Source organism: Rhinolophus sinicus, linkage group LG13, assembly GCF_036562045.2.
Source record: "Rhinolophus sinicus isolate RSC01 linkage group LG13, ASM3656204v1, whole genome shotgun sequence".
Classification (NCBI taxonomy): domain Eukaryota; kingdom Metazoa; phylum Chordata; class Mammalia; order Chiroptera; family Rhinolophidae; genus Rhinolophus; species Rhinolophus sinicus.
Genome location: NC_133762.1, coordinates 34,049,591 through 34,072,712, shown reverse-complemented (window position 1 = coordinate 34,072,712; position 23,122 = coordinate 34,049,591). Strand labels below are relative to the sequence as shown.

The 23,122-nt window shown below is 45.6% G+C and overlaps 1 protein-coding gene across 1 annotated transcript; it reads left to right on the top strand.

Moving 5' to 3' along the window:
* The first annotated feature begins 893 nt into the window (after positions 1 to 893).
* LOC109457385 (lipopolysaccharide-binding protein) lies at positions 894 to 21,773 on the top strand. The gene is made up of 15 exons (XM_019750245.2): positions 894 to 1,094; positions 3,233 to 3,347; positions 4,521 to 4,649; positions 6,524 to 6,679; positions 7,281 to 7,344; positions 8,820 to 8,883; positions 10,713 to 10,804; positions 11,321 to 11,497; positions 12,920 to 12,979; positions 14,944 to 15,111; positions 16,333 to 16,406; positions 16,945 to 16,987; positions 18,801 to 18,864; positions 19,661 to 19,737; positions 21,382 to 21,773. The coding sequence occupies exons 1-15, from the start codon at positions 971 to 973 to the stop codon at positions 21,424 to 21,426; spliced, it is 1,452 nt and encodes a 483-aa protein (XP_019605804.2). The 5' UTR covers positions 894 to 970; the 3' UTR covers positions 21,427 to 21,773.
* Positions 21,774 to 23,122: the final 1,349 nt, after the last annotated feature.

Genomic DNA, 23,122 nt, shown 5'->3' with positions numbered 1-23,122 from the left:
TTTACTCACTGCAAATTCAATCTATCCCCATGACCACACCCACACACCCCCAAAAAAAGACAAATGTAAAAGACCAACAAGCAAAAAGATTTAAAAACACCCATAGTCCTGCCCATCCAACCGGAGACGAGACTTCCCAACTCCTTGCTAAAAATTTTCCAGATTGGCATACATGGGAATAGAACAAAGAAATAGAATGTGATGCCATTAGAAACCGACCCCTCATCACCATCTTTCCTTATCAAGAAATACATTGATTTCTGCAGTCTCATTTTACATGGCTGTGTCGTAGTTTATTTAGCCAATGCCCTTTTGCCAGGACATTTTAGGCTGGGTCCCCCTCCTCCCTTACCTATTTCACACAGTGCAGCATTTGTACACTGACTTAATTATGTACTTAGGGTCAAGTTTCAGAGGTAGAATTGCTAGGTGACCAGGCGTGCAGGTGTTTAATGATTTGCCAAGTTGCCTTCCCGAAAATTTTACTATCAGCAAGGTTTGAGACAGCCTGTTTTACCAAGGCGGGGTGGAGGTGGGGGTGGGGGTGGAGCTGGTTCTTTTTTAAATAAACAGTCAAGTACACAAAAGAGAGGATTTGAATGGCGCCAGACCTGGCTTTGACTCCCAGCTCTGCCACTTTCCAGGTGTGTGATCTTAAGTAAGTGACGTGCCCTCTCTGAGCCTCGGTTTCCTAGTCTGTAAAACCAGGCCTTCCTAGAAATGCACATGGGGTTTTTCTGTGGGAAAGGTGGAGGGATATTGTTACCTGGGGCCAGGCCAACCTGCCCTCTGACCCCGGAGCAGCAACAATGGGCTTCTAAGTCTGACCGATGACTCACAGTGTCGCAAGCCAGTTCCAGTCCCTGTTCCTCCCCTTCCCGTCCTGATCCCAGGAACATGCCCCAGCCCTCAGTTCTCGGCTACTTAAGGGAGGCAGGCTGAGCCTGGCCCCCACCACTGGAAATCCAGGATGGGGGCCTCCACCAGAGCCCTGTCCCTTCTGCTGCTGGGACTACTGCTCGTGTCCTTCCCAGGAGCCCTGGGAACTAACCCCGGCCTGGTCGCCAGGATCACAAACAAGGGCCTGGAGTATGGTAAGAAGCTGTGGCCATTGGCTGGCCTGGCTGACCTGCTTGGCACCAGGCTGCTCTGGGTATGGCTGGGGCACTGACAGGGCGCTCTCCCTTAGGCAGTGTGGCCTTCTGTGGGGACAGAGTCCCAGAGAGCAGTTTCCAGGCTCTCGGCCTCATGTGGAAAGGTGCTGGCTCGGGTAGTAGATGGCTATCCGCTGTGACTAGTTGGCCATCAGCTGCTACCGGTTAGCCATTAGCCACTGATATAACTGCCGTGGCTGAGCTAGCAAGCACGGATTGCAGTTAGGACGTGAGGTTGGTTGGCAGAGAAGCAAACGGCAGATTGCGGATCATGTGGCTGGCTACTGCTTCCTGTGTCTCCAACCCAGCTGCCAGTGAGACTATAGTGGTATGAACCCCTTATCCATGGCTCCGTTGGTGTTCCTTTTTGGCCTCACCATATCCTGCATTCTTATGCGGGGAGCGGGACCAGAGTCCCCGCATGACACCTTCCCAGCCAGGCTTCCCCAGCTCAGACTCTGGCCTTGTCACCCAATCACTGTGCCACTTGGGCACTTACTTGTCTTAGCTGGGCTCCCACCAACCAACAGAGACAAGGATTTGGGTGCAAGTAGTTGATTTGGGAGATAACTCCAGAACACACCATAGGGGAAAGAGGACATGAGATGGGAAAGGGAAGGCAGCTGGGGGTGGGGAGTGTTATAAACCAGTTACTACCCAGTGACTAGAACAATTCCATTGGGAAAATTCTTGATAAAGTTAGAAAATATATGCCTTAAAATTGAAAGTCAGAATGGTAGTAGTTACCTCCAGAGACCAGTGGAGACCGGGGAGGGGCATGAGGGAGTCTGCAGAGTGCCCGGAAGGCGCTACACCTAGGTCTGGGTGGTGGTTATGCGGGTATATAAAAATTTTTTAATTACCTAGTGACACCTAAAAATTAGTGCCCTTTAAGTACTTTATGTGTTATATCTCCATTTTAAAGAATGGGTGAAAATAAGACTATTTTCTAAAGATGCTGAAATAATACCTCAAAATTAATCCCCCCAGGGTATTTATACACCTCTCCCCACAGTAATTGATTGAGGGCTGCTCCTCACATTCGTGGAGGCTCGATTGCCTTATCTGTTAAATGGGGTAATAACATTCCCTTGGGTAAGGTTGTTGGGAGCCCAGATTGGCTGGGGCAGAGACAGGGAAATCAGGGAAGTCTTCCTGGAGGAGGTGAGGTAGAAAAGATAAATGGGAGTTAGCCAGATACAAGAGGGTAGCATTTGGGCAGAGAGAATGGCACATGCATTTGTTAGAGGGAGGAGTGCAAGTTAGAAAGACATGGAAGGGGAGGCTGCTTCGGTGTACACATGTCCTCCTTGAGGGCAGAATTCTGGCTCCCTCACATCTCAGAACAAACAGAAGTTCCTAGTAAATGCTGTTTACATTGAAACACTAAATGAAGCAAAATTTGCCTTTTGTTCCTTTCCACGTGTGAATGAACCATGTTTATTTAACTGATCCTCTAAGAGTTGGCCATTTGGTCCTTTACATATTTTTAATAATATAAACCCTGACTTGCTGTTCCTGGCATTTCCTGAGGGCCTGCTGTGTGTCAGGCTCCAAGCCAGGAGTGCTTTTGATCCTCGCAGCCTCCTTTGTGCTCTGCAATGATTTCCTTTCATCTTCATGCACCGCAATGAGGAAAGTATTATTGCATTTTTACAGATAAAGTAAAGGTTGAGGACTTGCTCAAGGTCACCCATCTAGAAAGATTACCAAAGCAAAGGATTCTAGCTCCAAAATCCTTACAGTTTCTTCTGTGCAGGCTAGATGCCATGATGGGCAGGAAAGTGGACTGCCCACCCAAGCACACAGCCCTCCTCCCCTCATGGAGTAGCTGACACAGGCATCTGCATCCTCATTCATAAAATGGCATGCACAGAATACCACCACATGCAATGAAGTGATGTCCTGAGTGTTTCTCACGCCCCCTGGTACACAGAAGGGCTCAATAATCCCTAACTGTAATGAATGCTAACAAGGAAGTCGGCCTCTCTCCCCAGAGCAGGTGGGAGCCACCAAAGGGATTCGAGGGGAGGTAGGCAGGCAGACCAGGTTGACTCCCAGCTTTTTCCTGCCCACAGCGGCCAGGGAGGGGCTGGTGGCCTTGCAGAGTGAGCTGCACAGAATCACACTGCCTGACTTCAGCGGGGACTTCAAGATCAGTCATGTTGGCCGTGGGCGCTATGAGTTCCACAGGTGAGGCTCCCTTCTGCTGGGGTCCTGAGGTGGCTGGGCAGGGGCGGAGGCCTGGCAAGGGAGGGAGAACCCTGGGATTGGATCAGGACCCCTCTGGGGCAGACTGTGAGATTGTTCCTCACAGAGTTCAGAGAGAAGTTCTGGGAGGGAATTGGGCTCCTCCATTCATTTATGCAGCACATATTAACAAAGACCGCCTAGCTGTGTGACCTGAGCCTCAGTTTCCTTATCTGTAAAATGGGGATGACAGTATTACCTCTTTTGAATTATAATCCAGGCTCTGATCTGACCACAGGATGTAGTCTGGAAGAGAAGATAGAACTTCAGCTTTAAATAGAGCAGCCCAACTGTTACAGCTGAGGTTTCTACACAAGGAAGGCTTCCCAGAGCGGGTGACATTTGAACTGAATCTTCAAAGGATCATTAGATACTAGCAACTGATGTTTTAAAAAGGCATGAAGCACTTTTTGAGGGACGGACAATGGAGGGAGGGCAATTCAGCCCACCGCTCATCACCACCCTCCATGCTCACTTTCCTTCCTTTCTTCCTTCCTTCCTTCCTTCCTTCCTTCCTTCCTTCCTTCCTTCCTTCCTTCCTTTATTCAGTCCATCAGCAAACATTTATTGAGCACCTACTATGAGCCAAGCAAATAAAATGGAACTGATGGCCCCACAATAGTGTATCATCTTGGTTTTCTACCCTGAGCTTTTTTTGTGTCTTTTCTCAAGCTGCCGTTGGCCTTCTCTGAACCTGATTGTGTCAAGGAAGGGGATGGCTGGGGGAAGGAGCTGCAAACACAGAAGGGGTGTTCATGTGCCTTACTCCAGATCCCACCCAGGATCATGAAATTCATGGACTCTGATCCTTGAGTGCGTGATTCTGGGCAAAAGCACCCTTTCCATGAGGTTCTATTTCTTCCTGGGTGAAAAGGGAACAAGAAGAGTGCTGACCTGCTCTGAGAGTCCTAAGTAGCACAATAAATGTAAAGTGTGTGAGAGGGCGTTGGATCAGTGCAGGGCACACAGTAGGCGCTCTGTAAGTGGGGGTAGCCAGATGCCTGCCTAAAGCAGCCCTGCTGGTCCAGTGCCCACAGGGAGAAGGTACAAAGGTGAGAGCAAGAGCCCAGTGGAGGCCAGGTCTGATGCCGCCACCCTCTGTGTCTCTCTCCCCAGCCTGAACATCCGTAGCTGTGAGCTGCTGGGCTCTGCTTTGACACCCCTTCCTGGCCAGGGCCTGAGTTTGTCCATCTCCGACTCCTTCATCTGGGTCGAGGGCAAGTGGAAGGTGCGCAAGTCATTCCTGTAAGTTGGCTCAGCTCCCACGCGCTCAGGGCCTTGGCCCATTCTTAGGGCCAATGAGGTCCTAGCCATGGTGGATGGAGGGAGCCAAAGCCCAGAGGTCGCCCGGGCCCAAGTCCTGGCTCTTGGACCAGTCTCTTCCAGTCTTCTTGCCGCTCTGATGAGGTTTGTGGGTGAGCTAAATGAGGTAACAGTGTGTCTTCTTGATTTGCTTCCCCCAGCAGCAGACCCCAAGGCAAGAATTCAAGTGCAAGTACTTTATCTGGGAAGTGATCTAAAGAGAAACATCCATAGGGGTGTGGGCAAGTGAGGCAGGAAGAGAAGGCATACACTCCTGAGAACCTCTGGAGACAATGTGGATGGAGCACACGTTTGAGTTACCCAAATACAGGTTTGCAGCCCCCATCTTCCTATTTGCTATGGGTCAAGGGCAGCTCCCCAGACACTAACTCTCCAGCACTTTGAATTGTTCTCTGCCCTCCAAGGTCCTCGGATGGAAGGTAGATGTGTCTACAAGGGCTGCCATAACAAAATATCACAGACTTGTGGTTTAAACAACAAAAACTGATTTTTCTCACACTTCTGGAGGCATGGGTCCAAGATTAAGGTGTCAGCATGTCTGGTTTCCTCTGAGTCCTCTCTCCGTGGCTTGCAGATGGTCACCCTCTTACTGTGTCCTCACATGGTCATCCCTCTGTGTGCATGCACCCTGGGTGTGTCTCTGTGTCCTAATTCCTCTTCTCATAAGGACGCCAGTCAGATTAGAGTAGGGCCCACCCTAGTGGGTTCATTTAAACTTAATCACCTCTTTAAAAGCTGTCTCAAATATTGTCACATTCTGAGGTACTGGGGTTTAGGCTTTAAATATATGGATTTGGTGGGGGGACCAATTCAGCCCATTATAGGAGAGGTGACAAGTCTCTTTGGGGTGACCTGGCCGTATTTCCACTTTAGGCCTTCACTGTCCAATATAGTACATAGCTCCAAGCCATGTTTTCACTGAGTACTTGAAAATTGGCTGATACAAATTAAGATCTGCTGTAAGGGTGCAACCCCGGATTTGAAGATTTATCACATAAAAGAACATAAGAAATGTCATTAATAATTTGTACGTTGACTACAGGTTGCAGTGATAATATATACTATTAAAATTCATTTCACCTCTTTCTCTTTGCCTTTTTAAATGTGGTTCCTAGAAAATTTTAAATTACTTCTTTTTGCCCATGCCATCACAAGCACTGGGGGTTAAAATGTCAAAAGTTTTGTGAATCTGATGGGTGACAACTAGCATCATTGTGATTTTCATTTTAAATAATTCGTCATATGCCTATTGCAATCAAAGTTTCTGTTCCTATCTTTGATCTCTTTTTTTTTTCTTTTGGGTTTCTTTGTCCTTTCCTTATTCATTAGCGTAGGCTTATTCTTTGTATAGTAAGGAAATTAGCTCACATGCTAAGAAAATTAGTTTATATATTAACTCGTATGTTACAGAAATCAGCTCTTTGGCTCACTCATGAATTTTTTTTTTTTTTTTACTTTGTATATGGCATTTATTTTGTCCACTGAAGTATTAATTTTCTGTGCTGGCAAATGTATCAACTGTTTCCTTTATGTCTTCTGAGATTTGGACCCTGCCTAGAAAGACCTTTTCCCATCCCTGACTATAAATAAGTGAACCCAAGTTTTCTTCTAGGTCTTTTAATGTCTTATTTGTAATAAATCTTTGCTTTGTAATAAATATTGTAATAATTTTTTGTAATTAAATGTTTGCTCCAACTCCACTTATTTGGGGCTGAGATTTCAGCTTCTCATTTCCCCCCCAAATGGTGGCCGGCGCTAGTCTAAGAATCGGGCATTGCTTCTCTCATCTCCTCCAGGAAACTACAGGGCTCCTTTGACGTGCAGGTTAAGGGCATCACCATTTCGGTCAACCTCCTCTTGGGCAGCGAGCCTTCAGGGAGGCCCACTGCCACGGCCTCTAGCTGCAGCAGCCATATCCGTGACGTAGACGTGGACTTTTCAGGAGATCTGGGGTAGGTCACCACTGGGACAGTAGCCAGCTTGACCCCTGGTTGCAGCCCGAGGCCCAGCCAGCCAGAGACCTGGCCTCTGATAAACATAAGGGTCCATACAGAAGGCAAGGGCACTTGGAGATCATTCTTTGGGGGCCATTGCTGAGACTAACAGATGCAGATTCAAGCCAGGAGGGTGGGTGTGCCATTTCCACCAAAAAAAAGAACTTCAGGGAACCATCATCAGGCAAAAGAAATTTGGCTGTTAGAGGAACACAAGGGCTTTTGGCCAAAGGAGAGTTTGTGAAAAATATGCAAGCCTTTAGGCAAGTCTCTTTGAGTCAAGTTTCCTTCATTAGGAAAATGTTGATTCTCAAGCCCCTCCCCCAAAGCTACTGAGTTTGCTTGGGGTGCAGCAGGGGACTAGGATGCCAGATGCCCTGAACTCAGTGAGTATGCTGGGAGCTGGGGCTCTGGGACATAGCAGGGTATCAGGATGTGGTGGGGAGGGCTCCCTTGGGGACCAGCCTAGCTGGAAGCCAGGGCTTGGCTCTCCCTGCTGTCCTGCCATCACTGCGTTCAGCGGCACACAGCTTACCATCTACTGTGCTTTTCTCTCCAGATGGCTGCTGAATTTCCTTCACAGCGAGATAGAGTCAACATTCCGAAAAATGTTGGAGAGCAAGGTAAGAACGTCAGAACTTCTGGCATCCTCCGAGCCACTCAAAGGCTGGGCTCAAGTCCTTACTGACCTATGGCTCTGGATAGCCCTGGGGGTTGGCCCAAACAGACTTGGGCCCAAGACCCAGAAAGTATAGATAAATCATTTGCCAAAGGTCACAGAGTTTTGTGTGTGGCAAAGCTGGGAGCAAAAAGTAGGTCTCTGGACCCTGAGTCTGTCCAGTGAGGCTAAGAATGGTAAGATGTTTGACCAAGGGTAAAACATCAGGGACAAAACAGAGACTCCCTCTACTTAGCCTTGCTCACTGACCTCCACTGCCCTGCATTCCACAAAGGCCAAAAAGGAAATCATCACTTCGGTGCCTGCAGAGACCAGGTAGGAAACTTGAGAAGTGCATGAACCAGGTAGAAACCCTGGTTCCTACCTGGGCAAGCTCATGAGCACCTGTCCTGGATGGGAAGGCAGTGACAGAATGTCAGTTTTTCCCATTTAAAAAAATGATGTGAAATCTCCAAATGTTGGAATCTCTGGCTTAAACAAAGAGGTTTCATGTTAACCCTCAGTTCTCCCAAACACTCACTTCCCCAAATCCCATTTCCCAGGTATCATACAAGTGAAAGTGAAGCTGCATCTGTAGCAATGACTGCTTGGGAAGGGAGAAAATGATAAGGGGGGGGGATACAAAACAGAGAGAGGGAAGAAGGAGGAGGAGGGGGAGGGGGAAGGGGAGGGGGAAAAGGAGGGGGGAGGGGCAGGGGAGGGGGAGGGGGAGGGAGAGGGAGAGGGAGAGAAACCCCACCCCCACTGACCCCTACGTCTGGTCTGGCTTTGAGTGCCCCTGGTGGTTAAATTAGGAATAGCAGGCAGATCCCACAGATTGGGTATGGCTAGCTGTATTCCGTTCCTTTCCTTGTTCTGAGGTCCAGGGGGTCTAGCTGAGCTTTGCAAAACAAGCCAGCCTTCTTCTTGAGCACCCTGTTGCCATGTAGTAATGTTTCTGGGGAAACAGCAAACGTTGGTCAATCCGGCCAACCTGTTAAGTGATGGCATTTAAGAAGTATCTACATTAATTATACACTTAATTTGTGCGGCTATTTCTACTTACTGTCTAGTTCTGCTATTCAACTATAAATTCTGGGAGGCCAGGATCTTCCGACGGAAAACATCTTTAATGATGGGGCTTTCAGGCTTTCAGATGGGGCCTCCAGCCGATGTCCCCTCATCAGGCTGTGTAGGTGACTATGTCACTCAGATGTCCAGCCCTGGGATCGACTTTGGAAGGAAAAATTAGGCTCTATTAGGGTCCTACATAGTTTTGATTATTTCTGTTTCTTACCTGGTACATGATAAGTACTCACACATCTCTAGAATCAACGGCTCAGTGAGCAAGAATGTGCCATAATGTGGCTGAAGCAATCAGCACAGTGCCAGACCAAAGCCAGGGAACTCACTCAAGCTTTTGCTTCCCTTTTTTTTCAGATTTGCGAAATGGTCCAGAAATCAGTGACCTCTGACCTACAGCCTTATCTTCAAACTCTGCCAGGTAGGGTGCCTCACCAACCTCAGAACAGTTTATTTCTATTAATTTTTATAAGCATATAGGTATGTACCTTATAAAACCTTAAATGGGACAGAGGTATAGAAAGTAAAAATTAAAAGTCCCTTTTTCTCTCCAAATTTTCTTCCAAGAAGTAACTTCTGTTTTGGGTGTATTTTCCCAGATATTTTCTTTGCATATACAAATATACATATACATAAGCATATGAATGTACATTAATATATGTATTCCTGTGTTCATGAATATATGTGTATATACATAATTATGAATATATATTCATCTATACATAGTACAGATATTGTTCTTTTGTAACTTGTATATGGTGGAGATCTTTCTATATCAGCACATAAAAATCTATCTGACGTTTAAAACATTTTTGTGGAAATTAGTACATAGAGAAAAGTGTTTAAATCATAAGTGAACAGCTTAAAGAAGTTTCACAAACTGAACACACAGATACCAGCTACCAGATCGATATACAGACTATGACTGGCATTTCAGAGTCCCCTCATGTGTCCTTCTGTCACTACCTACCACTCAAGGGTAACTACCATTCCAACTTCTACCAGCAGAGATTAATTTTGTGCTTTGTACATGAGTGGAACTTTGCTGTATTTAGAGTCTTTTATCAAAAGCAAAAGGCTTTTTTTGTTTAACTTTAAAATATAACTTCGATCTATATTGTTGCATATAGTGAATTCATTCATTCTCCTTGCTGTGTCGTATTCCACTGTGTTGATGTTCCTCTATTTTCATTTTACTTTTGAAGGCCATTTGGGTTGTTTCAGTTTTAGACCATTATGGGTAGTGCTGCAATGAATATTCTAGTACAACATGGATGCCTGTCTTTGGGTTATACCTAGGAGTGAAATTGCAGGCTCATGTGGTATACATAGGTTCAGCATTATCAGATCCTGCCAAACAATTTTTCAAAGGGGCAGTAGCAGACCTCATTTTAATAGCAGTATAGCATTTACCCTGTGGATATATTATCATTTATTTAACAATTCCCCAGCTGCTGGACATGTAGGTTTATTATTTGCTATTGCCGACATGGGGTAGGGGACACCGTGCACAACCTCTTTGCCCTCACATGTAAGTGTACCCATAGAACAATCCTTTACAAGAGGGGGCCCTGGACCTAGGGTGCACACGTAACGCTTGCAGGGATAGTCCCTGACAAATTGTCTGAGGTGTTCTCTGATGCCATGGACCCCAGGTCCCCCCACTCACTTGTTGACATCCCCCTTCACTAGAGGCCCAGGGGGACACAGATGACCCAGTGCATGGGAGATAGATCTCCTGTTCCTCCAGGACTTTGTGGGGAAGTGTCTGAAACCTCTGGACATGCCTGATCTTCCTGGTTATTTGGTTCGAGTTGATAGGAGGTTGGTTTCCCGAAGATCAAGGCCTCAGTTGTAAATTGGGGAGCCATAACATTGGTTGCAGATTTCTCCCCATTGTGTGGCTTCCTTGGCATGAAGCTTCAGGTGTGGACCGGCTGCCAAACCTGGGCACCTCCCGCCCTCAGGATATATGTGTGTGTGTGTGTGTGTCTGTCTGTCTCCCTGGAACCCGCTCAGGCCCCAGGCTGAGCATACCCACCCCATGGCTAACCCACCAGTGGGAAAAGAGAACCCAGGTTGTCTCTTCCTTGGTGAAGCTCTTCTTTGCCCCAGGGCTGGGCTGGGTGGAAGGTCTTGAGGCAGAGGGGCAGGGGGCTCTAAAGAAAGTCACAGAAGTTTAGGTCAGTCAGAGCCCTTACCTCTTCTCTATCGCCTGGCTCCTAATTCTGCCTCTCCCCTGGTTCACAGTCACAACAGAGATTGACAGTTTTGCCGGCATTGATTACAGTTTAATGGAGGCCCCTCAGGCAACAGCCCAGATGCTGGACATGATGTTGAAGGTGAGGCTTCTGGAGCAGGGGCTTGGGTGGGTCCAGCCCCAGTGTGGCATTTCCTCAGGGTCAGCCCTTCCTTGGGTTTCCCTGTGCCCCTGGCTTCAGATCTGTGCTCATCTCTGTGCTTCCGGCTGTGTCCAGGGCAGGGCAATATGGAGTGGTGGGGTGTGTTCTCAGAGCCAGGATCCTCTCCCAAGGGTCCTACTACTCTTAGGCCTTGAAACTTCCCAGCCCCTCCTTCACCTTGTCCACCATGCAGGTGAAACCAGTCACAGCGGGCCCTAGGTAGTGTGGAGAGTCTGGCTGGTAGGTCTTGTGGGTTAATATTACCAAAGCTGGGGAGTCTTTTATGAAGGGATTCTGGACATGCAACCCAAAGGAAAATGTCTTTAATGGTGGCGTTTCAGGCAGTGTCTCTAGCCAGTGCCCCCTCATCAGACTATGTAGACAACTACCTAGCTCAGATGTCCAGCCCTGGGAGAGACTTTGAAAGTTCAAATGCATATTATTTTCTCTCTCCAGGCTGAATTTTTTAACCATGATCACCGCTCCCCAGTTGCTTTCCTCGCTCCTGTCATGAGCCTTCCTGAGGAACACAACCGAATGGTCTACTTTGCCATCTCTGATTATGTCTTCAACACAGCCAGCCTAGTATATCACGAGGCAGGGTACCTGAACTTCTCCATCACAGATGACATGGTGAGGATGGTGACAAAATAATGCTCACAGATGACTATGTAACCTGGCTTCCCTTCCTTATTTCCTTTCCATCCCATTTACATCAGCGAAATAGTAAATTATGGCAAAGAAAAAAAGATCAAGACTAGGAAAAATATAAGTTAGCACAATTTCCATTTTCACTTTGGCTGCCAGGAAACTCCAAGTTAAATTTTTTTTCTCCCTTATTACAATTGTGGAAGACTTTTTAGCTTGCTTGTCTGTGTTTTATTCCCCACCCCCAAATCTAGATATGTTATTCTAATTCATATTTTCTCTCATCCTGATGGTTTTAGGAGGGTTTTTGTGTGTGTGGTGTGTTTTTTTTGTGTGTTTTTTTGTTGTTGTTTTTGTTTTGGTGAATGAGGCAGGATAATAGATACACTGATAAATGCATATAGTTACATAGAATAGGAAATAAAAGACCAAGTTAAAGGTAAAGGACAATTATGAAGATATTGGACCCATAAATTGATTTTTTTCTCTTCAAATTACAAATTTGTCTGGGAGCTTTTTTATAGCCAAAACAGAAAATATACATAATTTAGTGATTCATGGTAAAAAGGAGAGACAAAGTCTTCCTAGTGTTTCCCTCTAAAACCACTCACTCCAATGTGGCTTTGTATACTAAATTTTATAGTGGATCACATCTTTACTATTTCTCGTCTCTTTAACATTTCTGGGTTTCAGATGGTTACTTCCTGTAGCTCTTTGTAAAAGCTGAGACCTCATGAAGTATATCAGGATGGTGGGGGAAACACAGCATGGTCCAATTTGGATGATCCAGCATCCCCTGGTAATAAATTGGGGACCATCTGGTGGATGGGCAGAATGACTTACTGTCCTTGGAATTATTTCTCACACATGTACAGGCCTTTTCCTTCTATCATCATGTTTGATTCACCCATCACACCCATGGTGTAGTCCTTTCTTTTAGTGGATGGGATCATACAATATGTTTTAGTGAGCATTCACTATATATGCTAGGCCTTGCGCTAAATGCTTTGTACCCACTATCTCAGTTAGCCCTCACAATGACCTGATAGGTGGCAACTATTATTATCCCCATTTTATAGGCGAGGAAGTTGAGACTCAGACAGGTAAAGGGACTGTCCCAAGACTACACAGTGACAAAGCCAGAAGCCAAACCTAGGTCTTTGTGACTGCAAATCTCACCCTGATGGACCCTCTGAGTTGGTCCCACGTGTCACCTGTGTCCCAAGGAGAACAGACAGGACCCGTGGACTAAGGTATTAATGGTATATGCAGGACAGGCATCTCGTCGCTGCCATGGTAACCCCAGATAGCTGAGAAGTTATAATCCTGAACATCCCACCTCCGCCTCTTTAGACCTTCACCTCCAGCAGGAGCCCCGTAAAGCTTCACTGTGTCCGTTTGCTGCAGGTTCCACCCACCTCTACCATCCGACTGACCACCAAGTCCTTCCGCGCCTTCATTCCCCGGGTAAGCCTTCCCTCGACGCTCGGTAGGTGCAGGCTGAGCCCTCAGGGGTTTCCCTTAAAAACCTGTGCACTACTCTCAGCCTGACCAACAGTCTGGCAGCGAGGGCCCGCAGTGAAGGCCGGGATGCTGCAGCTTTTCATGCTTACTTCCCTTCAAAGCCCAAAGAACACAGGCCTAAGCCGTGTATCATGTGGGATCATAGGTTGCCCAGTCTCTTATTGGTGAGATCTGAGAATCCCAATGCCAACATGTCCCACAAAATGTGCCCTAATTAATAACGTCAATTAGAGAGGGCATAGTAGGGACCAAGCACTGTTCTTTTAATAAACTAAAAAATCATTTTTTGACGGATCATAAATTCTTATGGTTTGACGTTCAAATAACATAAAAAGCTACAGAATGGAAAGTCTCCTGTCGATTCCTGTCGCCTAACCACCCAGTTCCCTCCCATCCAGAGTCTACCAATATTATCAGAGTGTGTACATCCTTCTGGTAACATTCTATGTATATACAAACAAATTTGTTTGTCTTTCCTCCATTTTCCTCCACAGCGGGAGGGATATTAGCCACACCATTTTGTACCTTACATTTTTCCCTTTCTGTACTGGGAGACCAATCCATACAGGTAGATAAAGATCTTCCTCACTCTTTCTTTCCGTGGATGTGCGGTCTGCCATCGCATGCATTGACCAGTACTTGTTTAACCAGTTTCCCACGAAAGGACATTGAAGGTTGCTTCCAGTCTTTTGTTGCATCAGTGTTGCAGTATATAACCTTGTAGGTCTGTCATGTGCAGCATCTCATTTAATCCCACAGAAATCGACCTGTCCTCTCCCCCACCTTCTGCGTGCGCCCAAAACACAGATCAGATAGGCTGTAGTGTTTAACCTGCCTTTCAGAAGGCTTGATGATGGCTGGGAGAAATTATAACAGTGGGAAATGTTTGAACTTCAAGTTCTGCAATGCCTTGGCAAAGTTCTTCCCTAAGGCGCCCCCTACAGGCACGTTTTCTCCCTAGAGCCCACAACAACCCAACCTTCCCCCACGTTGTTGGGCTGGCTTTGGAGTGCCTTGGCCCCATCCTGGCTCCCACATCTCTTTTGTCCCAGGAAGAGGAGGAAACTCCTTCCCCCCTTCCTGCTCACATCATCATCAACCTGGCAGAGAAGCAACTCAGCCTACCTTCTAAATAAAGCAGTTTGCCTCCTCAACTTTCTAAACATTTTTTTTTTTACAATAGGATGTAGATTTTATATTTGCATAACCAAAAGGCTTATGGGACTGTTTTTCTTTCACCAACTTCCCCCGCCCCCCGAAAAGGAACAGTCTTGCCCAAAATTAAATTCTGTACCTACCTCTAGTTAAACAAAAAAATTGCGTGCACTTTTGTAATGGAGGGATATACTTGTGTCATATTTCAAAAACATTGGCATCTGGTCCCTGTATATGCAATTAGCTGCCTATGATGAGGGTGTGAAGAAACAGTAGTTCTCACCCATTGCCCAGGGAAGGTGGGGAGTGAAAAAATTGCTCTGATCTTTCTGGAGGATAATTTGGCAATTCCTATCAAAAAGTTTTAAAAATATCCGTGCCCTTTGACACAGCAATTCCACTTCCAGGAATGTATCTCCCACACAAACACACCTCAAATAATAGCCAAGGGTACACAGACAGTGGTCATGATAATGACAAAACCTTGGAGACAACTTGAGGCCCAGTAGGATTAGATCAATGACAGTACTTATGCACAATGGAATACAATGCAGTCATGAAATAGATGATACAGACTCTGTATGTTTGACGTGGAAAGATATCCAGTTATACCATTAAGAGGAAAAAGCACAGAGCATTTCATGGAAATCTAATCAACCAAAAAGCATTCTCAGCTCTATCTGACTCCCTCCAGGCTCTCCCGGCAAACCTGCATATATCCTGCTCTTGACATAATCTCATTCTGTCCCCAGTTAGCTAGACAGTACCCCAACATGAACTTGGAGCTCCAGGGAGCAGTGGTCTCTGCCCCATTCCTGAACTTCAGCCCTGGGAATCTGTCCTTGGCCCCCCAGATGGAGATTGAGGCCTTTGTGCTCCTGCCAAGCTCCATCAAGGAGCCTGTCTTCCGGCTTAGAGTGGTAAGGTTCAAAGCCTTTGCCAATTCTGTTGTCTTTTCCTGTGTGCTTTCCCCCCAACTCACCACATGGCTAATTCCTTAAGATCTCAACTTACATATCACTTCCTCAAAGAGGCCTTTCTTGATTGCCCATAGCCCTGATCTACCTTAGACCCCTTGTCGTTTTTCTCTTGTACCACCCTATTATTTTTCTTTATTGCATTTATTATAAAGATACTTATGTAGCTGTCTTCTGGTTTATATGTTGAATGTATATATCTCTCACTGAGTCTGGACTACTAGGGGGAGGAAGGTATAGGGGGGTTTTAACCTGTTCTGCTCTGTATCTATTTCTGACCCCAAAGACTGCATTTCCCAAGCTCCCTTGCACTCTGACTTCCAGCTAGGGCGGCCAATGGAAGGCCTTGTCAGGAGAATGGCGGGTGGGAGGAAGGAAGAAGCCAGAGTGTTTGTTCTCTCTTTGTCTTGAACAAAGACTTGGGCAGTAAGTGTCTCCTCCATGGTGGCTCCCATAATCTCAACTCCTCCCTCTCTTCTTCTGGTCCCGGGAGGGAAGCATCTTCCTGCTTCTGCTGATCTCTGAGTTGCCTCTCCAACTCTTTTTTTTTTTTTGGCTTCTCAGCAATTTCCTGTATTAAATTCCCTCTGAGTTAAATATTGAGAGTGGCTTCTCCTTTCCCAATGGACCCTGTCTAACAGAGAGGAGATTCTGAGTCTTTGGGGGCTCCTGCTCACTGGATGGAGAATTTTGCTCTCTTGTTTAAGGTTTAAAACTCAAGAAGACAAATTTCTGGAAGGGTAATTGCTCCTAGATGCAATTTGATATTGTTATTGTTATGAAAAGTGTTGTTATCAATATATTTTAAATTAAATATAATCTATTATTATCACTACTGTGGCTGAATCTTGGCCCTGGGATACCTAGAAATGATCCCTATAGAGATCCCCGGGAATAGGCACTTTACGTCTTCTCTTGGTAGTCTGTTCAAAGTGTAATTGCTGTCGTAATCAACCATTTCAAGTAAATATGTTCAAATTCACATTCAAACATTTATCAAGCACCTACAATGAGCCTTCTGGGAGTCTATAGTCTAGTGGGCGAGTCCCTGCTTTAACTCACTGAGAGCTATTTGTTTAGAGAAGACAGCTAGTCCTCAGTTACCCTTCTTGTACATGACAACCTCCCTCATTCACACCTGTTTATTTCTACTGGTATTTCCAGGCCACTAATGTATCTGCCATGTTGAACTTCAACACCAACACCAGCAAAATCACTGGGTTCCTGAAGCCAGAAGAGTAAGTCAGCCTTCTACCCACGTGGGGTCATTCAACTGAGCCTGCTCTGTCTGGCACTGTAGCTGATTATCTGTAACTAGAGGTGCGGATGTGACAAGATCCTCCTGTCAACGTTAGGGGCCCACCATTGGGGAGGGAAACTTAAATTTTACCCAAGTTGGCCCAATTCTTTTGCCTCACAGGCCCCATTTCCACAAACTTCCTTTCCACTTAATATCCATTGCTTCCAAATTTCTACAGAATTTACTAACACTGCTTTTTCTTAATGTGTGAATTTTAGACATCAGCTATACTGACTTCCTGAGGTGACAGATAAAGATTGAGCTCTTTACACTACCCACCTCCCTTCTTCGAGTCTTCCCAATAAGATTATATCATTAGTTTTGGTTATTCAGCCATTTTTATCCCTCCCACCTCTACCCCACCCTTGGCCTTATGATATCTCGAGCCAGGGCCTCCTCTTTTCGGGGGACCCCCACGTGGCTTAGGTCTCCCATGGGAATACTGTCCACATCATGAATTTTCTGATTCATTATAGGGTACGATTGGAGCTGAAAGAATCTAAATTTGAAGTATTCAATGTAAGTTATTATTTTTGTTTATGAAATGATTTGGGTATTAAATAATTGAGATTGTTTATAAAGAAATACTATGGCTGTAGGAGAAAATAAAAAAGCAGAGAGCTGCTCTCTGCCCTAGAAAAGTGTACAAGCCCTCAAGGCCATAAAACATAGGACCAAGCAAAAGTTACATCCCAATGTAAGATCCTATATAAGTAAATCTTCTATTGGACAGAACTCTTTTAACTGCAAGGAATAGAAAGCCAACTGAAAATGTCTTAGGCAGACCAGAGGAATATATAGGGTCACATAATTAAAAAACAAAGAAAACTAAGGCTAAAGGTTTCAGGCATAGCTGGATCCAGGTGCTCAAATTAGTGCATCAAAAATCTCTCTCCATCTCTCTATCTGCTTTCATCTATCTTTGTTGGCTTCATTCTCAGGCAGATTATTCCCATTGGTGAAAAAAAATAAAAACAAATATCCTGAAGCTTCTTTTTTTTTTTAACCTACAACATTACAAAAAAAAAAAAATTCCTGTTAGCTCTCATTGGATCAACCTTAGTCATGTGCCCATTCTTTAGCCAATCACTGTAGCCAGAGATTCAACAAGGCCTATCGGCCAAGGATGGGTTTCCTGGAGCCAGAATTTGCAACCCCCATCAATATGGACTGAGATCAGAAAGGACCGTTCCTCAGAGGAAAATAGGGACTCTGTTATTAAAACAAGAGGAATTGATTTCTGGGCAGACAAAACCAAGAGATGATTTCCACAAAGAGGAAAAAGTGGTGAAACAGATGGCCTCTTACTAAAAAAGGAAACAGAATGGGAAGATTGATGTGGGCTGAAGCAACCAGGGCAGATTTTTGAAAACAGGGAAGGTGGGCGACGGCAGCTGCTCCTCACAGGCTGAAGAAGAGGTGGAAAGACGTTAACTTGTAGCAGTTGTCTTCCTTTTTACCATCCCACAAATGCTGGCCTCCTCTGACTACCCTCACCCTGCTTTCCTCTTCCCAGATTTTTCCTAAAGTACTTATGAAGATGAAATAAGCATATAAGGTGTGGGGAGATACACTGCCCATAGGGACCCCCAAGGATGACTCCTTTCAGAGAATGAAAGATAAAGTGAATAATGACACACTAATATTGTATGTGTGTGGGGCATGTAAAAATGTTCTATAAAGTAAAACATGCATATGTAAAGATTCGCCAAAAACAAAACAAAACATGGAATGTAAAAAGGCATTTATCTATAGAAGGAGATAAATCTGGATTCAAATTCTGACCCTGCTGCCCAGTTTCTAGCAAGTCTCTTTCATTCTGTGGGCCTCAGTTTTTTTATCTGTGAAATGGGGACCACTAATATCAACATCAAGGGGTTATTGTGAAGGTTGAATCAGATATATATGTAATGCTCTAAACCTATACTTGTCACACAGAGAGTGTTAAAAATTGTGTTTTGTACTTTTAGTTTTGACTGAAAATTTTTTGTATTACCCAAGTAATTCAGGAAAACATTATCACTGTAAAATTTTTTTAAATTAAATTAAAAATAAGGCTAAGCCAAACTTTGATGTTCTTTCTAGAGAAAAGACAGTTGGGCATGTAGTCTGCCAAAATTTTTCAATCGTTCGCCTACATATAAGTGTGGATCTCAAAGTAGTTTCGTCTTAGAAAATAGTAGCGTGATGTAGGTATCTATCTGAAATTTGCTTTTTTCAAGCCTTTTGCCATGTCAGCACATACAGAATCACCCCACCCCCAGGGTGGCTGTGTGGCCGTTTATTGGTGGGTGAGACAGCACATGTGGTCACCTCTCCTGTTCTCCACCAGGTGGAGCTGTTGGAGGCGTTGCTGAATTACTACATTCTCAACACCCTCTACCCGGAGGTCAATGGTAAGAATCACTGCCAGGTTTTCCAAGTCAAGAGTGGACACTGCTTTTTGAGGGAAAGAGAGGTGGACTTGGAATTGGGAAATAGGCCTTGCCTACCAGTCGTGAGACCTTGGGCAAGTCACTTCTCTCTGAGCTTCAGTGGCCTGTGGTGAGATGGAAGTGTTGAAGCCAACCTCATCTCCCTCCAGGACTTAATGAGGGTTGGGGACTGGGGCAGCATTTTGGAGCACAGGAAGCTTCCTCCAAAGAGAAGGAAGTGGCAAGTGAAAGACTAAGGACCAAGTTAATACAGAGGGCACAAGGCAGCCCACCTCTGAATTCACATTTCCAAGTCAATTGCCAACTCACTTGTCAAAAAAATAAAGCATAAAGACCTAAACCCTGTTTTCACGGGGCTTTACTTCATTTGGCTACAATAGAAAGCAAGACGGGATGGAGGGCAGAGAGCAGATGCCCACGAGCTTCTTATCATGAGTGTATTCTCCCCTATACCTGCCACTCCTTTCACATAGCCTCATGGTGGAGAGCTAAGGCTCCTGTGGCAGCCTGCCTGGGTTCAAATCCCAGTTCTGCCACTTTCTAGCAGTGTGATCCAGGGCGAGTTACATGGCCACTCTCTGCCTCAATTTCCTTATCTGCAAAATGACAATAATAATCATATCTGCCTCACAGTCTTTGGTGATGATTAAATGAGAATATACTCTGTGTAGAGTTTGCAGAGAGGACTTCTTTTTAACTTAGTCTATAATTGCTATTTATTAACAAAGCTCTCTCACTGTTGTGCTTCAACCTCCAGACAAGTTGACAAAAGGCTTCCCCCTCCCTCTGCTAAAGAATATTCAGCTCTACGACCCTGTTCTCCAGATCCACAAGGTCAGTGGGTTCAGGGGGCTCTGAGGAATTGGGGAGAGGGATTTGTTATTAGGTGGGTTCAAAAGTAACTGCAGTTTTTGTAATTATTTTTAACCTTTTAAACTGCAATTACTTTTGCACCAACCTAAAACCTTTCCAGTTAGGAAGCCATAACTCAGTGGGTGGGAACCAGCCCAGTCCTGCAACTGCGAAAGCCTGAACTGGAGTGAGATGCTCCTGGCATGTCTGGATGCCAGGAAGCCATCCACATGTCCTTCAGAAGCGGGGCCTCTATTGGAGTAGGAGGTAGTTAACACAGTCTGTGCCACACTGCCTTCCAACCCTCATCATGGGTGACCTGCACATGGGTGACCAATCATAGACATTTCAGACTCTGAAAGCCATTTGTAAGTTTTTAAAAGTTCTTCTAAATTCTTAAGTGGAAGTGCTTCATTTTATATATATATATATGTTAGACCCATTGCCCCACCACACCCACAATTTGAATTTTGGTGTACTTCCTTCAGTCTTTTTTGTTTTCTCTAACTATTTGAACAAAGTCATTTGTTTTGGATAGGTGTATTGTCTGTGCACATCCCTGTTTATTTTCTTTTTTCTTTTTGTTGCAATCTAGTTCCACCCCTACCCCAAAATTAAGCACTGTCCCATCCATCAGATGGGCCACAATTTACTTAACTGTTTTAATACCAAGGAATATGTCTGATTCTGCATCTCCGCTATTCTGACCGAGCATTTTATGGTCCATCCATGCCCTACAGTTCCGGTTATCCTTCTAGAATAGCATCCGTAAGGTGGGATGACTGCTTTGGTGGGTTTGGGAACCTTAAAGGAGATGCTGCGTTGTGACTAGTCCATCATCGACATATAGCAAATAACAGCAGAGTGGTCAGGAACATTGAAACACTGATCAACTGTTATATTTGGAAAACAAATATCCAAAGGCCTTTCGGACCCAGGGATACTCAACATTCAACTATTGTTGAGTGTTTACAATGAGTCAGACAGATCATTATTCAAAGCAAAGCCTGAGTGACAATTCACACAGCTGGCCTCAGTTTTCTCCTCTGTAAAATGGGGTGTAACCCAATCCTCACTGGGCTCTTATGAAGGTGAGAGGCCAAGTATGAAAGCTTCTAGCTCATTTGGCTCATGGAAAGTCATTAGAAGATTTATTGTATGCTATATAGTTATTAGAATTTTGATATCAACGCCATCCATTTGCTTGACCCCCAAAAGCATGGAGTGGGTCACTGTGGGAAATCATAGGACTTTGCCTTGAGTTCAGAATTGCCGCCCATTTGGGTAATGGAAACTTACAAGGAGGTAGGAGCAGAAACCCCAGCTGCTCACAATTTTGTATTTCTCGTGAAGAGAATTTAGGTGACACAAAGGACATTTATGAGGCCTGCCAGGAAGAAGCAGCTTGGGAAAGGACAGATAAATCACCACCTTAGAGAAGGTAGCTGGCAAAAGCTGTGCTTTATGGAGACTTCGGGGACAGAAGCACACTCACAATTTACGCACTGGCCTGGTTTCTGGCAGAGTTTGTGTTTCTCCAGACATGAGCCTCCCTTTAAATCAGAGATGCATCTTTTTGGAGTAGAGGATGCTTTTTACCATCCTGTCCTATCTTGTTTCTCCTAGGACTTCCTGTTCTTGGGTGCCAACGTCCAGTACATGAGAGTTTGAGGGCCAGGAGAAAGACAGGGCTTGGAAGCCACAGCTGGATCGGCAAGTTGCATTTCCAGATGTACAGGATATTCCTGGAGATTCTGGGAGGATGAAGACTTCTGTTGTCAGCTCTGGAGGCAAGGTCTGCATCACCCCTGTCCCCACACTCCTCCTCTCTGGGAGGTGAACCCACATCGTCTCTGATTCTGAACTTTACTTTCTCCACCAAAACAGACCATTCTCCCCACTGGCCTGTACGATCTTTAAGGCTGGGCGCCATCTTTTTTATTCACCACCTGATGCCTATGCCTAGCAGAGTGCTGGCACATAATAAGTCCTCAATAAATATTTATTGAATGGTTCAATGAAGGAATCACCTGGTACTCTAGCCAAACCTCCCTACCTCCCACCGTCTTTGGCCAGCTCCATCTGTGGTCTCCAATAGTCCACCTTTACCATCGTCCCCTTTATCATCAGCCACTGTCATCCGGACCTCAATGAGAGAATTCTGCTCCCCAATCAGCCCTGGACCTGGCACTGGTGCCCGCGCTCAGTTCACGGGCTCACTTCAGTACGGGTCCCCTCCCTCACTTCTTGCCAGGGGCAGACTCCAGAGCCGGTGAGTCTCCCAAAGCAAACACTCAGCCTCCTGCTGCTCTCCTCATTGAAATGGGTGTAAATTAGGGGGAAGTGGATCCATCTAAGTCTTTGGTCCGACCCAAATATAAAACTCAGCCAACTGTCGTTTGTGAGTCCCAAGCCTAGTGGAAGAGGCCATGATTTCTAATTATCTCACAACCAGCCTTTGATCAGACTTACTGAAGAGTTGTTTCCAAGTTATGTTGCTGGGTCCCCAGGGAGTGGGACTCAGAAGGCTCGTTTGATTTTTGTTTTTTTATTGTGTCAATGAGCAGATGGATGGGGTTGCTGGCTAGCAGATAATTCCCAGGGGATAGAGCCATTTCCCGTGTGTAACAGAGATATGTTCCAAGATGAGATGAAGTGGTCATCCGCTGACGGCAGGGGGAACCATGATTTCCCCACCTCCCTCCTCCTTCCTTTTGCTCATTTGTCTGCCACCAGCATCCATCCCTATGATAGACTAGAGGAGGGCTCGGGCTGTGTCTCGTACCAGCCATGTGGCCTTGGGCCGGTCCCTTTCCCCCTTGGGTTCCTCATCTATGAAATAGGATGATAGTGATACTAGCCACTTCCTAGGGCTGTTACAATGATGAGGTTAGGTAACCCATGTAAAAGGATTTATTTAGCCCTAGTGGGGATTCAACATTTATTGGCTGGCCGTACATACCTGTTTCCTATTTACAAGCACTAAGCGGCTCCGCGTGGGGGAAGTAGAGGCAGCTCAGACCCAATTGTCCCTGCTTTGAAGAGACAGGTATGGTGGAAAGGGCCAGTCTTGATTCCAACTTCCTTGCTTTGGGCCCCTGGCAAGGCCTCACTAAGCCTCAGTGTTCTCACATGTCAAATGAGGCTGGGAACCCCTCCTTGCAGGGTGACTGGGAACCTGATGGATTCATGTTAAGCTTCCGGAGATGCCACGGGTATAACCAGTCCTAGAGAACGGCTGATGTTATTATCACCTGCCTCCCGTTGGGGTCCCCAGAAGCAGACCCATATTTGCATTCCTAGCCCAGGTGGCTTCATTCCTGAGGCCTTCTTCTGCCAAGGACTCTATCAGGGAGAGAAAGGCGAA